Below are 21,103 nucleotides of genomic sequence, written 5' to 3'. Positions count from 1 at the left end.
TCATCATATGCCAGTGTGACCCCGGCACTAGCTGGGAAAAAACCCTCTGGGTGGAATACTGGGAGTTTGCAGCATGTAAGCATATGAGATATTGGTGCTTGTGCTTTACTTCATGCTGAGTTTAGTTATGAGTGATGAATTGATGTACGGTGGGTGTAGAAACAGCAAGTAGTCAAATCATGGATATCGTAGTACATTGCTGATATATACTGTATAATATAATGAATAAAGTTAAGTTTAAGTTCCTGGTTTGCAAAGATGTAAATTTTTGCCTTTTTTTGCTGATCAACTTCCCATTGGGATGCAATGGTGAATTACAGTAATTTGCCAAGTTTGTGATTCTTCTTTAGTTAATTTTTATGAAAAATGAGAAATTGATTTTCCCAAAGTAATCTATGGGTCAGCAAGTTGACAAAATGGTTAAATAGCCCAAAATCTGCCACATCTTCTTTGCCACTCTCCTTTCATAGTTTGTACCTCCTAGAATAGAAAATGTCACCAGCTTTTGAGCTGAATCTGGTGAACTGAAAGAAAACCTGTAATCTAATTTGTTAATGACATGTATTTTTAGAAAAGTCTTCATTCCTTTGTCGCTGCTCGTGGGTCCTCTTTCAATTTGAAACTGGAATGGGAAAATTTGTCAGTGCTCTCTTCTGATGTAACTTAAAGCCTAATTATTTAACATGTGAAGGGTAATAACCAACAGGCTTAATTTGGGACTTTAAATGCAAATATTTCAGAATCTAGTTGTAATATGCATTGAAATTGGGAAAAAATAAATTATACAAGCCTTTGTATGAAAAATGCATAATATTTATATATGCTGATATCTGCATCAAATGTTCAATTTTTTTGAGCAGGATCCACATGTACATTCTAACTCTCATCATGACTCAAATGTGTCTTTGCAGCAGGACAGTCAAGAGGCAGATGACAATATATCTGCTAAAGCAGCCCAAAAAGGTAACTGATCTGATCATAAATGTAGGGTTTAGAGAGTTATCATTCCTTTTTTTTTTTTATCAATTTATTTAGTAAAAATACACTGTATTAGGCAAGGGAGTATTTTGACCATATCATCATTTGTATGCAAATTTTCGAACTGCAGGCTCAGTACAGTGGAACGTCGGTGTACGAGTATTTCACTATACGAGCAAAGCTTGCTGTAAATTTGTAAGTCTGTTTTACGAACAAGCTTTGCTGTACGAGCAAATACTCACTGCACACACTTCTGGTTCCGTACTTTCACCGCACTCTGACCCGCTCTTGCAGTCCCCACAAACACACACATAGTATGCTCACCTTACCTTCCGTTCCCTCGCCGGCCTCCTTGTTCTTGTAGTTCGCCGGCACAGGATGTGTAGCGGGTAACCATACGACGATGGAGGCAAGCGGCTCATGCCTTTTGACATCAGCGTGCTGGCAGCTGAAGCTCCGGCATTGGTCCCGATGGTTACCCGATACACATCCTGTACCGGTGGACTACAAGCATCAGGAGGCCGGCGAGTGAACGGAAGATAAGGTGAGCATAGTAAGCGTGTGTGTGTTTGTGCATGTGTGGAATGGCACAATAGGGGACCAGGATGGGACATTGAACAAGTTGTGGAACTAATTGTCTGAGCTTCCATTATTTCCTATGGGAAATTTTGCTTTGCTAGACGAGTAACTTGGTTTACAAGCACACTGCCAGCACGGATTGTTCACGTAAACCAAAGTTCCACTGTAAACTTAAATGCTTATTGGATTAGGCATATCAGGTGATGTGTATTTCTGTAATGGGGAGGATGTAGCCTAAGGATAACACCACCCTTTATCAAGATGTGCAGCATTATTAGGCAGCTTGTTTTCTTCAGGCAAAATGGCCCCCCCAAAAAATTTTAACAATTTTTAACTTTTCAAAGTCTTTTAAAGGGATGCAGTACTGTTTTAAATTGCAATGATATTGTGGCATGATCTCAGAACCATTAACTGCCAAAGATTTTTGAAGAATCAAACTTGACGCGACTAGGATCCCGTTATCCTCCAGTTCTCCAGAACCTCATCCTCCCTACAGTGCCCTGAAGTGCAAGGTGTTGAGTGCTCCAAGACATACAGTAGCCTAGGTAAGGAAGGCTGAATCCAACCACCACTCAACGAGACATCTAAGGCTAAGTTCACATTTCCGTTGTTTTGTATCAGTCACATGCGTCGCTTGACGCATGTGACTGATGCGCTGTACAACGCTGTACAACGGATGACAAAGAACAGAATTCTTTGTCAGATTCCGTTGTGTGCGGGGGGCGGAGTTCAGGGGGGAGGGGAGCCGAGCGGGGCCGTGGCACTGAGGACGTCAGTGCCGCAGGGACTGCAGGACAGGTGAGTGTGTGTGTGAGAGTGTGTGTGTGTGTGTGTGTGTGTGTGTGTGTGTGTGTACACACATGCTGAATGCGGGAGGGGGCGGAGCCGAGCGGGGGGCGGGGCCAGGCGCTGAGGATGTCAGTGGAAGTGCTGCGGTCTGCATGGCTGGGGACAGGTGAGTGTATGTGTGAGTGAGTGTGTGTATGTGCATGTATGTATGTATGTATGTGTGTGTGTGTGCACATGCAAAGTGCGGGAGGGGGCGGAGCCGAGCGGGGGGCGGGGCCAGACGAGGGTGTCAGTGGCAGTGCTTGTCTGCATGGCTGGGGACAGGTGTGTGTGTGTGTGTGTACATGTGCGGAGTGCGGGAGGGGGCGGGGCCGAGCGGGGAAGTGTCGGCCTCCCTGCACACGTAACCAGCCTAAATATCGGGTAACAGCAAAGCACCCGATGTTTACCTTGGTTACCCGATATTTACCTTGGTTACGGGCCTACACCGCTTAGCGCTGGCTTCTTGCACCGTAACCAGGGTAAATATCGGGTAACCAACCAAAGCTGGTGACATGTGCAGGGAGCCAGAGAGCATGCGCAGCGAAATCCGACGGATCTCGCTGCTCAAAAAAGTTACATGCTGCGTTCCCCCCGCCCGGCGGTCAGTCGTTCCACGACTGATCAGTCGGGCGGAGGGTGCAACGCAGCATCATCAGTCACAATCCGCTGCTCATACAAGTCTATGGGAGCAGCGGAATCCGCTAAACGGATTCCGTTGTTTACAAGAGCAGCGGATTGTGACTGATAGATTTTAGCGGAAATGTGAACTTAGCCTAAGACCCATCCATCTGTTCTGTCAAGAGTCACTCTCATCTCATTAGTCCATAAAACCTTTGAAAAATCTGTCTTCAGATTTTTCTTTGACCAGTCTTAATGTTTTAATGTATGTACACTTTTCCTTGGCCATGTCTCTGAGCATTGAACACCTTGTACTTTTTTCGGCACTCCAGGAAGGTTACAGGTCAGGAATATGACAGCCCTGGAGGATAATGGGTTCCTTGTCACTTCACATTTGATTCCTCTCAAATCTGTGGCATTTAAAGGAAATCGATCAACCGGTTTTAGTTGTGTAATCTGAGAGTAGCATACGGTCTGTCTGCCTGTGCCGGAATTAACGTGCAAGACACAACAGGAGGAGGAGGGGCAGGCAGGAGCGGAAATAGATAGCAAGACCCGACCCACATATTCCCTCCCCCGTTGCACCTGTCAATCAAATAGCAGTGCATTGCTGGAACTTTGCTTATACGTATTTCTGAAATAAAACATCCAATAGGTATACTTACATTCAGCATCCTAGGGGCCAGTATAGCACTGACTTTACTTAATACAGTGGAACCTTGGATTACGAGCATAAGTGGTTCCGAAGGGTGCTCTTAAACCAAGTTACTCTTATATCAAAGCGAATTTTCCCATAAAAAATAATTGAAACACAGATAATTTGTTCCCCAACCCAAAAATATTTACTGTATACAAAAATCCTGCTGGATGGTTCCCTTTAATAATTCTGCACGCCTTGATGAAGAGTATTGGTATTCTTAGGTCACATCATCATCGCCTGATTTGCTTCAAACCAATAAGCATTCATCTTCGAGATGGAAAATATGATAAAAGTGATATGGTCAGAATACTCAATTGTCTAATAATTTTGCACACTGTGAAAGTAAATGACAAATGCCATTTCAAAACAAATGTTGTCTATTGTTTTTTTTTTTTTTTTGTTCACAATCATTGTGCCAGAGATGAATTGTGTGCCATCTTAGGAAATTTTACCTCCCTGATGCAATTCACCTGATGTAGATGCATCTGCAGCCTAAATTTTCCATTGTGCTTTTTGTCTTTGCATAAACTCATTAAGCTTATTAAAGTCCTGTTAAAGAGCAGAAAGTGCTGGAACTAGGACGTACAACCCTTATCCTCTAACTCAAACTGCATACTCTCATTGTATGGTATATGATGCACCATCAGCTTCAGCCTGTCGCCTTCCGTCTCCTGTTTGAAGGTTTCTCCCTGCTAATCCTTACAAACCAGAGACAGGGAGAGCAGTGTAAGGCCGTATCTCATAAAAATTCACTGGAGATTCTGCACACAGACTTACAGTAATGGTCTATACGAACTGTGAGTGCGAAGTAGTTTACAACTAATTCAAACTAATTATTGAAGTCATTCTTCTTGTGAGTTACTGGGTTCCTGTCCCTTAGAGCAGAAATTATTTTTTTCTTCATCATTTTACACATGGGTAGAACAAAGACAGAACTTGGTGGAGCCGGAAACGTGTCTGAGAGCCACTAGGAGAGGATTTGATAATGTAATCCTGTAGTTCACGGGAAGTCCAAGACTGATCTCTTGTCTATACAGGAAAATATGTGGAGGATCGGTATTAAGATTGGAGATCACACGACACATCCTCCCATAAATAAAGGGTTTAACATTTAAAAATATGAGAGCGGGTATGAACCACATTCCTCTATAAAAAGAAGAAAAAAAATTGCCTGAAGTATACAGTATTTTTTTTCTTTAATCTACCAGTAGACATAATAAAACTGCACTTATCCTTGTTACGTTGTAACTAAAACACATTATATTTTCCTGTAGATAAAGGCTTGAATGTAGAAGTGCGCGTGAACAAGGAATGGTTCACAGGACGGGTCACTGGTGTAGAAGTTGGGAAACATGGTGTGCGCTGGAAAGTCAAGTTTGATTATGTGCCAACAGATAAAACTCCACGTGATCGATGGTACTGCTTCCTGTAAATTATTTCAGTATATAATATATTATGAGTGTATATATTAACCAGAATGATATAAATGTATGAAATCTGATTAATTTCACTTGTAAACCAAATGTATTAAATAGAAAACTTTGAAAGGATTTATGAAGGATTAGTTTGTTCACATGCATCGTTTTTGCAGCCTCTCCCCCACCCCCTTTTTGTGCAAATTAACAGTGCCAGCAAAGGCTGAGATTTCAAAAATCTCATGTACATGCTTTTTTTCTTTATCGTTCCTATGGGAGACACAGACATTGGGTGTATAACTTCTGCCTCCGGAGGACACACAAAGTACTACACTAAAAAGTGTAGCTCCTCCCTCTGAGCATATACACCCCCTGGATAACCAAATCTAGCCAGTTCATTGCTTTGTGTTCAGGAGGCATACATCCACACATGCATTCTCATCTGATTTTTCATTTTGGAAAGTTTTTGAAGAAAAGCGGGTCCAAGCCTGGACTCCCGGCATGTCCCTTCTCACCCCACTGTGTCGGCGGTGTTGTTAAGGTTGATTCCAGGGCTGGAGCCTTACATGCCGCGCTCCTTCACCATCCCTCGGGCTCTGGCTTGAAGTGGGAGCCAGCACGGTTCTCCCTGCTTTGCAGGAGGCCGGTCTCCATCCGCAGCCCTTCAGGATCCTGCTGGACGGAGCACTCATCCCCAGGGACTTGAAACCCTGCGTCTCACAAGCTAAGTATCTGAGACGTTTATATTCGGGGGGTCCCTTGTACTTTATTGTTGGGGAGAGTGTGCTGTGTAACTGTTCTGACATTTCCGGCCGGTTCTCTGGTTGTCACCTGAGAACCGTGCCGATGGGGCCTGCGCGCCGGCCGCATCGCTTAAATTTAGGCCCCGGCTTCGCCTGAGGCCTAGTTTCGATTTCACTGCCCTTGCATGTCAATCATGCAGAGGGACAGTGCGGCTCCGCCCAGCGGCCGTTCGGCACAGGGGAGGGACACTCCTCTCTGAGTAAATGTCCCCTCCCCTGTAAATCTCCTTGGCCCTCCAGATCCCGCTCTCAGAGTAGGTCACGCCCCCTCTCCTCGCTCCGGCACCATTTTATCAGCGTTCTCTCAGCGATCGGCGCTGGCTGCAGCATCCCTGCTAATCTGTCTGAGGGTCCGGGCTGTGGGATCTGGAGGGCACACAAACGGTCTGGTAAGCCACAACCTCCGGTTGTGGACCTGCTTATATACTCTCTGGGGGTCATTCTGGCTCAGAGCCCCCACTTCAGCAGCATGTCTCACACGAGGAGCAAGGCTGTACTCAATATGCACTGCATGTAAGCTCGTGCTGCCTGAACCGAGCACATATCCACATTGTGATGCCTGCTCTAACCTGACAATGCCTCAGCCTGGAATCGCACCCACAGTGGTCCCTCCGGCTGCTCCGGCTCCGGTGGCTGAACCCCCGACTTGGGTAGAATCCTTCTCTAGGTCAATCTCCCAGTCTTTTGCCGACTCCATGGGACAGCTGTCCCGGACTTTGCTGAACATGCATCCGCCCCCTTCTCAGGGCGCCTCTGCTGCTAGGGCTCTCTCAGTCGGAGCTCACAGAGGATTCTTCATCTGGTCCCAGACCCCGTCCTCCTAAGAGGAGACGCAGGGCTCCCTCTCTTTCCTCGTCCCGCGGCTCTGATTCAAGAGCTGACTCGCAGGACGAGGAGGATGCCGTTACTGGGGGCTCGGAGGCTACCTCCATGTGCCCCATTGATCTGTCCGAAAGTGACTCAGATGTTAGTGATTTGATTGCGTCCATTAATTCTGTACTGGACCTCAATCCGCCAGTATCAGAGGAGCAACACTCTCTGGCAGAAAAGCACCAGTTTACCTTGCCTAAGAGGACAAGGAGTGTGTTCTTTAACCACTCCAGTTTTCAGGCCACTGTGACCAAGTCTAGGGCCTGTCCTGACAAACTCTTCCAAAAGCGTGGTTCTGATGACCGTTTTCCCTTTCCACCTGAGGTGGTCAAGGAGTGGGCTCATTCACCAAAGGTAGACCCTCCGGTGTCTAGGCTATCAGCCCGGACCGTTGTGTCAGTGGCTGATGGCACCTCTCTTAAAGATTCCACTGACCGCCAGGTTGACCTTCTGGCCAAATCTGTATATGAGGCGGCAGGGGCCTCGTTCTCCCCATCTTTTGCAGCAGTGTGGGCTCTCAAAGCCATCTCTGCTTCTCTAGCGGAGATGCATTCCCTCACCAGGGAATCTATGCCCGAAATGGTTGCCTTAACTTCCCAAGCTTCAGCTTTTTCATCCTATGCCATGTCTGCCATGCTGGAGGCTTCTCACCGCACTGTGGTGGCTTCGGTAATTCCCTCGCTATCCGCAGGATCTTGTGGCTTCGAGAATGGAAGGCAGATGCTTCTTCAAAGAAGTACCTTGCTGGGCTCCCTTTTGCTGGATCCAGGCTATTCGGCGAACAACTGGATGAAATTATTAAGGAAGCTACTGGCGGGAAGAGTACTTCCATGCCACAAACTTAAACCAGGAAACCTGCCCAGGGTAGGAACCAGTCGAGGTTTCGCTCCTTTCGTTCCTCCAACTGGTCATCCTCTAAGCCCTCGGCCTCGTCCTCTAACTCAGCCAAGGACCAAAAACCCAACTGGCGCACGAAGCCGCGTCCTCAGAAGACCGCAGGAGCTGCTGCCACTAAGGCAGCCTCCTCTTGACTATCTGGCCGCGCCAGCAACGTCCTTGGTCGGTGGCAGGCTCTCCCACTTTGGCGACGTGTGGTTTCAACACGTCTCCGATCAGTGGGTGCGGGATATCATCTCCCACGGCTACAGGATAGAATTCTCTTCCAGCCCGCCAAACAGATTTTTTCTGTCAACTCCCCCCTGCGCCAAGGCCACCGCCTTCTCTCAGGCCGTGGCATCCTTGCAGGCCAACGGAGTAATTGTACCGGTTCCCGCCCGGGAACGGTTCAGAGGTTTCTACTCAAACCTCTTCCTAGTCCCCAAAAAGGACGGTTCCTTCCGGCCCATCCTGGATCTCAAGCTTCTCAACAAGCATGTTCACGTGCGGCATTTTCGCATGGAGTCTCTGCGATCAGTCATTGCCTCAATGACCCAAGGAGATTTCCTGGCATCCATCGACATCAGAGATGCCCATCTGCATGTGCCAATTGCAGTTTCACACCAGCGTTGGCTATGTTTTGCAATTGGAGATGAACATTTCCAATTCGTGGCTCTCCCCTTCGGGTTAGCCACGGCCCCTCGAGTATTCACCAAGGTCATGACAGCAGTGGTTGCGGTTCTGCACCTCCAGGGGTTGGCAGTGATTCCTTACCTGGACAACCTTCTAGTCAAGGCTTCATCCAGCGCAGACTGTCAGCGGAGTGTCTCGCTCACTCTCGCCACTCTAGTCCAATTCGGGTGGCTTGTCAATCTGCCCAAATCCACTCTGACTCCGACCCAGAAGCTCACGTACCTAGGGATGCAATTCGAGACTCTGCCGGCACTTGTGAAGCTGCCCTTAGTCAAACAGCAGTCCCTCCATCTGGCGGTGCGCTCTTTGCTGAGGCCCCGCCGTCATTCCATCAGGCACCTAATGCAGGTGCTGGGTCAGATGGTGGCGTCAATGGAGGCGGTTCCCTTTGCCCAGTTCCATCTGCGTCCTCTGCAGCTGGACATTCTCCGCTGTTGGGACAAGCGGACTTCCTCCTTGCACAGGTTAGTGGCTCTGTCGCCACAGACCAGGGGCTCCCTTCAGTGGTGGCTTCGGCCCCTCTCCCTGTCCCAGGGGCGCTCCTTCCTGGCCCCGTCCTGGGTGATTCTCACCACGGATGCCAGTCTATCCGGCTGGGGAGCGGTATATCTCCACCACAGAGCTCAGGGCACTTGGACTCCGTCCGAATCAGCCCTCTCGATCAATGTGCTGGAAACCAGAGCTGTGCTTCTAGCTGTCTTAGGCTTTCACCACCTGTTGGCGGGCAAGCACATCCGAGTCCAGTCAGACAACGCAACAGCGGTTGCCTACATCAATCACCAAGGCGGGACACGCAGCCGCCTGGCAATGTTGGAGGTTCAACGCATCCTTCAGTGGACGGAGGACTCCAAGTCCACCATATCCGCAGTCCACATCCCAGGCGTGGAAAACTGGGAAGCAGATTATCTCAGCCGTCAAACCGTGGACAGTGGCGAGTGGTCCCTGCATCCGGCAGTGTTTCGGTCAATCTGCCGCAAGTGGGGCACTCCGGAAGTGGATCTAATGGCATCCCGGCACAACAACAAGGTTCCGGTTTACGTGGCTCGCTCCCACGATCCTCAGGCCTTTGCAGCGGACGGTCTGGTTCAAGATTGGTCCCAGTTTCGTCTGTCCTACGTGTTTCCCCCTCTAGCTCTCTTGCCCAGAGTCCTGCGCAAGATCAGAATGGAGGGCCGTCTGGTCATCCTCATTGCTCCGGACTGGCCCAGGCGAGCTTGGTACCAAGACCTGCTCCATCTGTCCGTAGAGGTGCCGTGGCATCTCCCGGACCGTCCAGACCTTCTCTCACAAGGTCCGTTTTTCCGCCAGAATTCTGCGGCTCTCATATTGACGGCGTTGCTCTTGAGTCCTGGATCTTGACGACTTCTTGTATTCCTCCTGAAGTCATCTCCACTATGACTCGGGCTCGGAAGTCTTCCTCGGCCAAAATCTATCACAGGACCTGGAGAATTTTCCTGTCCTGGTGTCGCTCTTCCGGCCATGCTCCTTGGCCTTTTTCCTTGCCGACCCTCCTGTCCTTTCTACAGTCCGGTCTGCAGCTAGGACTATCCCTCAATTCCCTCAAGGGACAAGTCTCGGCTCTGTCAGTGTTGTTCCAGCGGCGTATCGCCCGGCTGGCTCAGGTGCGCACCTTCATGCAGGGCGAGTCTCATCATTCCGCCTTACCGGCGGCCCTTGGATCCCTGGGATCTCAATTTGGTCCTCACGGCCTTGCAGAAACCCCCCTTTGAGCCTCTTAGGGAGGTTTCTTTGTCTCGTCTTTCACAGAAAGTGGTCTTTCTAGTGGCCATAACTTCCCTCAGGAGAGTCTCTGATTTGGCTGCGCTCTCTTCAGAGTCACCTTTTTTGTTTTTTTCATCAAGACAAGGTGGTTCTCCGTCCGACTCCGGACTTTCTCCCTAAGGTGGTTTCTCCTTTCCACCTTAACCAGGACATTTCCCTGCCTTCCTTTTGTCCGGCTCCTGTTCATCGCTTTGAAAAAGCGTTGCATACTCTGGATCTGGTGCGGGCGCTCCGGATCTATGTGTCTCGCACCGCTGTTCTTAGGCGGTGCACCTCTCTTTTTGTGCTAACCACAGGTCGGCGTAAGGGCCTCTCGGCTTCTAAGCCGACCTTAGCTCGTTGGATTAGGTCGGCCATTTCCGATGCCTACCAGTGTACTCAGGTGCCTCCCCCGCCGGGGATCAAGGCACACTCGACCAGAGCTGTCGGTGCCTCTTGGGCTTTCAGGCACCAGGCTACGGCTCAGCAGGTCTGTCAGGCTGCCACTTGGACTAGTCTGCATACCTTTTCAAAGCACTACCAAGTGCTGGCTCATGCTTCGGCAGATGCGAGCTTGGGCAGACGCATCCTTCAGGCGACTGTCGCCCATTTGTGAAGTTAGGTTCCGCCTACTTCCCAGTTTTCTGTTTATTCCCACCCATGGACTGCTTTGAGACGTCCCAATGTCTGGGTCTCCCATAGGAACGATAAAGAAAAAGAGAATTTTGTTTACTTACCGTAAATTCTTTTTCTTATAGTTCCGTATTGGGAGACCCAGCACCCTCCCTGTTGCCTGTTGGCAGTTCTTGTTCCGCGTTTTATCACCGGCTGTTGTTGTAGACAGAGGCTCCGGTTGTTCCGGTTCTTGCTCTATCTCTACTTGTGGGTGGCTATTCTCCTTCAGCTTTTGCACTAAACTGGCTAGATTTGGTTATCCAGGGGGTGTATATGCTCAGAGGGAGGAGCTACACTTTTTAGTGTAGTATTTTGTGTGTCCTCCGGAGGCAGAAGCTATACACCCAATGTCTGGGTCTCCCAATACGGAACTATAAGAAAAAGAATTTACGGTAAGTAAACAAAATTCTCTTTTTTTTTTTTTATCTTTTCCTCCCCTAATTGAGTTTTAGAACTGCAGTGTTTTGGTTTATATCACCCATAGAAGAATAAGAAAATGAAAAATGCTAACAACGCAAGAAAATTCTTCTTTTTTTTTTTTTAAGCGTTTTTGGTGAATAACATTTAACTTTAACTTTAATATGTGCTGTAGACAAAGCACACGTAATCATCACTGCCGGCTTTTTGAATGCAGCATTCTCACTGCCATGAGAAGCAGGTTTTGGCTGCAGAAAAAGAAAACTAAAGATGTAGCCTTAGGGCTCGCTCCCACTTGCATAGAATAAAAGAAATAGAAAAAAATCGGCCCATTCTCATCCAGAAAAGTGGAAGTGATTTTTTTTTTTTTTTTTTCTCTTCCTCGCCTGCAATGCGTTTTTTTTTTTTTCTCTGCAGCTATTATTCTACAATCATTTATAGGGCTATGTACAGTTGTTGCCTGATATGGTTTCCATATACAGTGCACAGACGTGCTACAGAATAGTAATGTATCTGTATAAAAATGTGGCTTACGGATGGTCTCTGAGCCGTCCGTTTTTTGTTTTTTTTTTCCCCCTCACTCCCGTAGACTTGCATTGGTGAGTGTCATCCAATATTCATAGCCATATGCAACATGCTGCAATTTCTTTATTATTTTTTTAACTCTGCTGCTTATCTGTGAGTTTCTCCTCAGCTGTAATTGGGCTGACTCATTGAATAACATTGATCTGAATGCAGTGCAATTTTTTTTTCTTTCGCATTGCACTTGTATTTTTTATGCGCAAGTGAGAGTGAGCCCTTACCCTTAAGGCCACGTCTCACTAAGCAACATCGCTAGCAACATCGCTGCTGAGGCACGACTTTTGTGACGCAACAGCGATGTTGCTAGCGATGTTGCTGTGTGTGACATCCAGCAACAACCTGGCCCCTGCTGTGAGGTCGCCGGTTATTGCTGAATGTCCTAGACCATTTTTTAGTTGTTGCTCTCCCGCTGTGAAGCACACATCGCTGTGTGTGACAGCGAGACAGCAACAACTGAATGTGCAGGGAGCCGGCATTCTGCGGACGCTGGTAACCAAGGTAAATATGGGGTAACCAAGAAGCCCTTTCCTTGGTTACCCGATATTTACCTTCGTTGCCAGCGTCCGCCGCTCTCACGCTGTCAGTGCCGGTTCCCTGCTCCCTGCACACATAGCCAGACTACACATCGGGTAATTAACCTGATGTGTACTCTAGCTAGGAGTGCAGGGAGCCAGCGCTAAGTGGTGTGCGCTAGTAACCAAGGTAAATATCGGGTTGGTTACCCGATATTTACCTTAGTTACCAAGCGCAGCATCGCTTCCACGCGTCGCTGCTGGCTGGGGGCTGGTCACTGGTTGCTGGTGAGATCTGCCTGTTTGACAGCTCACCAGCAACTCGTGTAGCGACGCTCCAGCGATCCCTGCCAGGTCAGGTTGCTGGTGGGATCGCTGGAGCGTCGCTTAGTGTGACGGTACCTTTAGGCTGTGATCTTCTTTAGAAAATGTTTGCTGCATCATCACTCGCATGTTTACTAGAAGTAGACAAGAAGTTGGATGCTATCTTGTCCGCAGAGTATAAGTGGTAAAGGTATGGGTGCTCTTCCAATCCTTTTATCAAGTATTTATCAGTGTAATTTAGATATTTTTTACTTTTGGTCACATTTTCAGTATTGTCAGTTTAGCACTTTAAATATGAATCTATTATTTTAGGGTGGAGAAAGATAGTGATGAGGTGAGACTCATGAGGCCTCCATCACCTGAACAAGAAAGACCTGATACACCGCCGCCTGAGCCTTCAACCTCTGATAACACTCGAATAGAGCCAGACACTACAGAGCCAAGTGCCTGCCTTGCTCCTGTGGAACAACTAACTCAAGTTCTCCGGTAGGCAATTATCTCCTTAATTTATAGTCTAAGTTCAGTGAGTAAACCGCATCGGATTTATGTACCAGAAACACCTTGCTATTTAGCAATCGTGGCATTAATTTCATTTAGGTGACCACAAGTGTCAAATGAGCTAAGGCCAAACACAAATTGAGACTTGCAAAACGGGCCAAGAGAAAGGTAAAGATATTTTGGCAGTATGTAAAAAAACAAAAGAAAATTGAAGGAGTCCATTGGAATTCTGCAGAATGAAAAAAGATAAACAATCAAAAAGGTGGAACAGCAGGTGGAACTACTAAATTCTTATATCGTATCTTTCTTCTCCCAAAAAAATGAATGCAAACAGGAGCAATAATGATAGAAATAACGTCACCATTTGGAATTTTTTTTCTCCATTTTTCAGTACACTCTGGTAAAATGAATGCTGTCATTCAATAGAACATCTCGTTCCGTAAAGAAAAACCCTCATATGTCTATGTTGACAGTAAAATAAAAAAGTTATGGCTCTGGGAAGAAGGGGAGAAAAAGCCAAATACGCAAAAACTAAGATTTGCTGCGTCTCTAAGGGGTTAAGTGTTTGGCCCCACCATGATGCACAAGTGCATGCGTTCTGTGCTGACCGAGACCCTTTAAAAGGGAGTCTGTCACCCTAAAATGGAAATTGAGCTATATAGACATAAGAGAATTTGCTCCTCTAAAAATTTTACCAGAACGCATAGAAAAAAATGTCATTACGTATGTAAATAAGGGGTCTCCGATGGATACTTGGCCAAGCGGTCAAGCACCTCAATTACGATCCTTTGCTTGTCCCCTCACGATCGACACCACTCACTTAGAGTGCTGGCTGATGTAAACCTCCAGCCCTGCATATACAGACATGCAGGGGTAGACTCGGTGTGTCTATAGCAGCTAAGTTCTCATCTACCTCTACTTTGTGTAGCAAACAGCCACTGCTGACAGAAGATAACACGCACACACTGACTATTGACATGCAAGAGGCCGAGGAACATGTTAGTTTCTGCACCCTATCGCACCCCTGTGTGTACAATGGCTGCTCACTACACACAGGATCACACAACACTGTGCCTTTGTTTCACACAGGAGATGGCAGTCCGAGTGCTCATACAATGAAATTGTGCGTGTTCTCATCTCCATGTCCTGTCAGAATCGTCTGCTATCTGATGTGATTCTGTGTGCAGCAATCAGCCACTAGACACTGTGGTTGACAATTTGACCCCTGCATACATTGACACTGTGTCTGCTCTTAGTTTCTGCAGTGTCAGTATTTGCAGGGCTGGGGATTTGGTTTAGTCAGCACTCCAAAGTGAGCGCTGTCAATCATCACAAGAGGAGGGGTAGAGGATGTCCATTAAGGGGGCGGAACACTTCACCGAGCACTTGGCCACACCAAGGGTGTTCCGAGGACCGCTAATTCAGATATTTAATAAAACTAGATTTCACTACAACAAATTCATTAAAATCCACAGTATTAGTATAATTTTTATAGGGACTAAATCACTTTTATAAGAAAATCTAAATAATTTCATTTCAATTTTGGGAGTGACAGACTCCTTCAGTCGGAAAAAAAGGTCCAGAGGTAGAGTTTTATGAAATTGTTAAAAGTGGATTATTAGACTTTCATGCAATATGATGTAATGTATTTTTTATTTCAGAAATTGCTTACGGTATTTTTTACCACCCAATTTTCCTATAACCAAGAGTGAACTAAGTACAATGAATGCTGAGGATCTTATAGCATTTCCACTGGTGAGTGTTTAAAAAAAAAAAAAAATGAATTGACCAAAATGCAAAACAGTTTTTTGTATTTTTCTTCTAATTTACGTCATGTTTGTTTTCATACCTCTTTTTCTGTAGCCTGCTAGCAAGCTCCATAAGTAACTGAGTTTGGATAATTCTACATCTTCATATTTGCTTTATAAAAGTCATACATATTCTTTTCTTGAATTACACTGTTCGTGTTTTGTTTTTTTGTTTTTTTTAATATACACATTAACTAGCAGGATCTGTTGTGTTGACTGCATCTATAATATATTATATTACCGTGTTTTTCCAAAAATAAACAACAGCAAGAATTTTCAGCAATTTCGACGTGAGGCTTAACAATAAGCCCTAGTCGTGGTTGAATAATGAAGTGTCCATGCAGCTAAAAAAGTTAAAGAATATTGCAGGACACTTCATTAAAGAAAGCAGACACCCACAAAAGAGAAAAGAAAGAAGACTCACCAGATCCCGAACGGGAGGACCTGCAGCGGAACACATCAAGGGCCTGCAATGGAATGCACACCCACACATATCAGATCGCGCACATATCAGATCTCACACACACACCAACCAGATCGCACAGATACACATCAGATCGTACACACACTCACCACATTTGGCGATACCGATTTGCTTCTGGCCGGCAAAGGAACCTGTGACACAATGCAGTGTAGCTCGAAGACCTGTGGTGCAATGTATGAAGGACCTGCATTGGAACGCATCAATGCGTTCCACCGCAGGTCCTCGGGCTCCCCTGCACTACTACCCATCTTCCCCTGCCATTCGGAAGCAATCGGTATCGCCACGTGCGTGCGCGCGCAGTCTGATGTGTGTGAGTGTGGGGCCAGAAGCAGGGTGAGGACAATGTGAAGCATACCTGCTTGGAGTGCCTGATGAAGATTGCAGGAGGACCTGGGAGCCACGCAGACTTCCAGCATCTGATAAGTATGATTCTCCTGGGAAGTTGAGGATGCTTTTTGATTTTCTACAATGTTATAAAATTCTGTGAATCCCTTGAGAGGTAGAAATCCTCACTCCCCTAAATCAATTCCATGAAAGGTGTAGTTTTCAAAGTCTGGTTGCTGCTGTATTATGGAATCCGCAATCTATTCCAGCCAAAATGTCTTTGTAAAATTCAAATAGAACTCCTTACCTTATAAGCTCTGCCATGTGCCCACACAATAGTTTTCAGCCACATATGGGGCATTGTTATACTCAGGATAAATTGCACAACAAATTGTACAGTCCATTTTCTTAGGTTACTCTTGTAAAAATAAAACACATTGTGGGGGTTTACACTGTTTATGGACTTTGCAAACATGACATGGCGTCCGCTATTGATTCCAGTCGATTTTGAGTTCCAAAATTAAAATGGCTCTCCTTCTGTTCCTTTTAAAGGGTCTAGTTCCAAAATGGGGTCAGTTATGGGTGGGGGTTCCAATGTTTATACACATCAGGGGCTGTCCAAATGTGACATGGAGTCTGTTATTTCTTCCAGCCAGTTTTACACTACAAAAGTCAAATAGTGCTTCTTCCCTTCTGAGTCCTGCCGTGCACCCGAACAGTAGATTTCCACCACATATGGGGTATATGTGTACTCGGGAGGAATTGCACAACAAATTATATGGTGGATTTTCTCCTGTTACTTTTGTGAAAATACAAAATATGAGGCTAAAGTAACTTTTCTTCGGCGCTCCATTGGGAGACCCAGACGATTGGGTGTATAGCACTGCCTCCGGAGGCCACACAAAGCAATTACACTAAAAAGTGTAAGGCCCCTCCCCTTCTGGCTATACACCCCCAGTGGGATCACTGGCTCACCAGTTTTCTGCTTTGTGCGAAGGAGGTCAGACATCCACGCATAGCTCCACTGTTTAGTCAGCAGTAGCTGCTGACTCTATCGGATGGAAGAAAAGAGGGCCCATATGGGGCCCCCAGCATGCTCCCTTCTCACCCCACTTGCGGTTTGTAAGGTTGAGGTACCCATTGCGGGTACGGAGGCTGGAGCCCACATGCTGCTTTCCTTCCCCATCCCCCTGAGGGGCTCTGTGGAAGTGGGATCTTACCGGCCCCCAAACCCTGAGGCCGAGCTCCATCCACAGACCCAGAGACCCTGCTGGAGGAGCTGAGTACAGTCAGGGACAAGGCCCTGCAACGTTCAGGTACTCTGTGTCCCCGCACAGACAGGCCACGCACACTCCAGGCTTGCTGGGTGTGCTAGTGCGCCGGGGGCACTAGCGCTGCGCGCTCGGGTTAGAGTCACTGCAGCTTAGCTGAGTGATTTTATGTCTTGGGAACTACCGCGCCGGCCGCTCCGGGAGCGGCGGCGCCGCTGGGACTTGTAGTGCGCCGGGGACTCGCGCTGCCCGCGCTTTTACGGCGGCAGCGCTCATAAATCTAGTCCCCGGCTTTTGCGGCCTAGCTCTGCTTCGTTCCCGCCCCCACCCTGTCAATCAGGGAAAGGGAGAGACGCTGTTCTATAGCCAGCGCCGAGGGCTGGAGTCTTATTTACATACTCCAGCCCTCTCACTGGGCACAGTGGGGACGCAAGTTTCCCGCTCTTGGTCTCAACACGCCCAGGGCCCGCCCCTCTCCACAGGACGCCGGCAGCCATTCCTGCATGCAGTCTGGCTGGAGAACGGACACAGGCTCTGGGGGACTCAGACAAGGGACTCTGGCGACCACACACCCGCGTTTATGCGGGCGGTAAGCTGCACATAAGTGCTGGCCCCACTAGTGCCACAGTGTTTTTTGGTGCATTTTTTCCCTGTACCATATATATTTATATTGCACTGTACATTCGCTTCTTGGCTTATACCCTACATTGCTCTGAGGAGACAACAACATGTCATCCGCAAAACGCAAGGGTGCCAAGGCACAGGCGGTATGCACTGCTTGTGCCGCATGTGGGGCTAATCTACCGGCAGGTTCCAATGACCCCCATTGTGTGCAATGTTCAATCCCTGTGCCACTTCGGCAGCCAGAGTCTATGGTAGTAGTGGCCCAGGCAGAGACGCCTGTGAACCATGCCCCGGTGACGGGGACAGAATTTGCAGTTTTTGCTGATAAGATGTCTGTGACTATGACAAAAATCCTGGAAACCTTGCAGTCCAGGCCAGTTTCTCAGACCATGGACACTGCTGTGTCTATGCTCCCCGGTCCCCCTCAGTTGGAACTAATCCGTACTTCAAGGGGGTCCCAGGCATCACAGGCTGAAGACTCTGACTCGGATGACAGTCCCAGGCAGCCTAAGCGGGCTCGCTGGGAAAGACCCTCGCCGTCATCACACTGGTCAGGGTCTCAGCGAGACGAGGCTCTGTATGAGGAGACAGAGGTGGGTGATCAGGAATCTAATCCTGACACCGCTCTCAATCTAGATACCCCTGATGGTGACGCTATGGTAAATGACCTTATAGCGGCCATCAATAGACTGTTGGATATTTCTCCCCCAGCCCCTTCAGCAGAGGAGGCAGCTGCACAGCAGGAGAAGTTCCATTTCCGGTATCCTAAGCGTAAATTGAGTACTTTTCTGGACCACTCTGACTTCAGAGAATCAGTCCAGAAACATCATGCTTATCCAGATAAGCGTTTCTCCAAACGTCTTAAGGATACACGTTATCCCTTTCCCCCTGACGTGGTCAAACGCTGGACCCAGTGTCCAAAGGTGGACCCCCCAATCTCCAGGCTTGCGGCTAGATCCATAGTTGCAGTGGAAGATGGGGCTTCACTTAAAGATGCCAATGACAGACAGATGGACCTTTGGTTAAAGTCTGTCTATGAAGCTATCGGCGCGTCGTTTGCTCCAGCATTCGCAGCCGTGTGGGCACTCCAAGCTATTTCAGCTGGCCTGGCACAGGTGGACTCTATCATACGTCCAGCAGTGCCGCGAGTAGCGTCCCTAACCTCGCAAATGTCTGCGTTTGCGACTTACGCTATCAACGCTGTCCTGGACTCTACGAGCCGTACCTCAATGGCGTCTGCCAACTCTGTGGTTTTGCGCAGAGCCTTGTGGTTAAAGGAATGGAAAGCAGATTCTGCTTCCAAGAAATGTTTAACCAGCTTGCCACTGTCTGGAGACAGACTGTTTGGGGAGCAATTGGCTGAGATCATTAAACAGTCCAAAGGTAAGGACTCCTCCTTACCCCAGCCCAGATCGAGCAAACCTCAACAGAGGAAGTGGCAGTCGAGGTTTCGGTCCTTTCGAGGCTCCAGCAAGACCCAATTCTCCTCGTCCAAAGGGACTCAGAAGGAGCAAAGGAGCTCAGATTCCTGGCGGGCTCATTCACGCCCCAAGAAAGCAACCGGAGGAACCGCTTCCAAGGCGGCTGCCTCATGACTTTCGGCCTCATCCCTCCGCATCCTCGGTCGGTGGCAGGCTCTCCCGCTTTTGCGACATTTGGCTGCCACAGGTCAAAGACCGGTGGGTAGCAGACATTTTGTCTCACGGGTACAGGATAGAATTCAGTTCTCATCCTCCGCCTCGGTTCTTCAGAACCTCCCCACATCCCGACCGAGCAAATGCCCTTCTGCAGGCGGTGTGCTCACTAAGAGCAGAAGGAGTGGTGATCCCTGTTCCTCTGCAGGAACAAGGAAAAGGTTTTTACGCCAATCTCTTCGTGGTTCCAAAAAAGGACGGCTCGTTCCGTCCTGTTCTGGACCTAAAGCTGCTCAACAAGCATGTGAACGCCAGGCGGTTCCGGATGGAATCCCTCCGCTCCGTCATTGCCTCAATGTCTCAAGGAGATTTCCTTGCATCAATAGACATCAAAGATGCTTATCTCCACGTGCCGATTGCTACAGAGCACCAACGTTTTTTACGTTTCGTGATAGGAGACGACCATCTCCAGTTCATAGCTCTGCCATTTGGTCTGGCGACAGCCCCACGGGTTTTCACCAAGGTCATGGCGGCAGTGGTAGCAGTCTTGCATTCTCAGGGACATTCGGTGATTCCTTACTTAGACGATCTACTTGTCAAAGCACCCTCTCAAGAGGCATGCCAACACAGCCTGAATGTTGCGCTGGAGACTCTCCAGACTTTCGGGTGGATCATCAACTTTTCAAAGTCAAACCTGGCACCGACTCAATCACTAACGTATCTTGGCATGGAGTTTCATACTCTCTCAGCGATAGTGAAGCTTCCGCTGGACAAGCAGCGGTCACTACAGACAGGGGTGCAGTCTCTCCTTCAGGGTCAGTCGCACCCCTTAAGGCGCCTCATGCACTTCCTAGGGAAGATGGTGGCAGCAATGGAGGCAGTCCCGTTCGCGCAGTTTCATCTGCGCCCACTTCAATGGGACATTCTCCGCCAATGGGACGGGAAGACAACTTCCCTAGACAGGACAGTCTCCCTTTCTCAGATGACCAAGGACTCTCTGCAATGGTGGCTTCTTCCCACCTCATTATCACAGGGAAGATCATTCCTGCCCCCTTCCTGGGCAGTGGTCACGACAGACGCGAGTCTGTCAGGGTGGGGAGCAGTTTTTCTCCACCGCAGGGCTCAAGGGACGTGGACTCGGCAGGAGTCCACCCTTCAGATCAATGTTCTGGAGATCAGGGCAGTGTATCTTGCCCTATTAGCCTTCCAGCAGTGGCTGGAAGGAAAGCAGATCCGAATTCAGTCGGACAACTCCACAGCGGTGGCATACATCAACCACCAAGGAGGGACACGCAGTCGGCAAGCCTTCCGGGAAGTCAGGCGGATTCTGATGTGGGTAGAGGAAAGAGCATCCACCATATCAGCAGTTCACATCCTGGGCGTAGAAAACTGGGAAGCAGACTTCCTCAGTCGCCAGGGCATGGACGCAGGGGAATGGTCCCTTCACCCGGACGTGTTTCAGGAAATCTGCCGCCGCTGGGGGGTGCCGGACGTCGACCTAATGGCGTCTCGGCACAACAACGAGGTCCCGACCTTCATAGCGCGGTCTCGCGATCAAAGAGCTCTGGCGGCAGACGCCTTAGTGCAAGATTGGTCGCAGTTCCGGCTCCCTTATGTGTTTCCACCTCTGGCACTTTTGCCCAGAGTGTTACGCAAGATCGGATCCGATTGCGGCCGCGTCATACTCGTCGCCCCAGACTGGCCGAGGAGGTCGTGGTACCCGGATCTGTGGCATCTCACGGTCGGCCAACCGTGGGCACTACCAGACCGTCCAGACTTACTGTCCCAAGGGCCGTTTTTCCATCGGAATTCTGCGGCCCTGAACC

The 21,103-nt window shown here is 48.4% G+C and overlaps 1 protein-coding gene across 5 annotated transcripts in view; it reads left to right on the top strand.

Annotated features, from left to right (window-relative positions):
• Positions 1–21,103, top strand: part of MORC2 (MORC family CW-type zinc finger 2) — a 384,344-nt gene that overhangs the window by 319,176 nt on the left and 44,065 nt on the right. For all 5 annotated transcript variants that reach the window (XM_075319941.1, XM_075319943.1, XM_075319945.1 and 2 more), the window contains 4 exons: positions 912–963; positions 4,981–5,122; positions 12,947–13,120; positions 14,794–14,887. In XM_075319941.1, the coding sequence (XP_075176056.1) occupies positions 912–963; positions 4,981–5,122; positions 12,947–13,120; positions 14,794–14,887 (462 nt within the window). The remainder of the gene's footprint in view (positions 1–911; positions 964–4,980; positions 5,123–12,946; positions 13,121–14,793; positions 14,888–21,103) is intronic.

This window comes from Anomaloglossus baeobatrachus, chromosome 1, assembly GCF_048569485.1.
Source record: "Anomaloglossus baeobatrachus isolate aAnoBae1 chromosome 1, aAnoBae1.hap1, whole genome shotgun sequence".
Taxonomy (NCBI): Eukaryota; Metazoa; Chordata; class Amphibia; order Anura; family Aromobatidae; genus Anomaloglossus; species Anomaloglossus baeobatrachus.
Note: the sequence above shows the minus strand (reverse complement) of the source record. Positions and strands in the feature narration are given on the sequence as shown.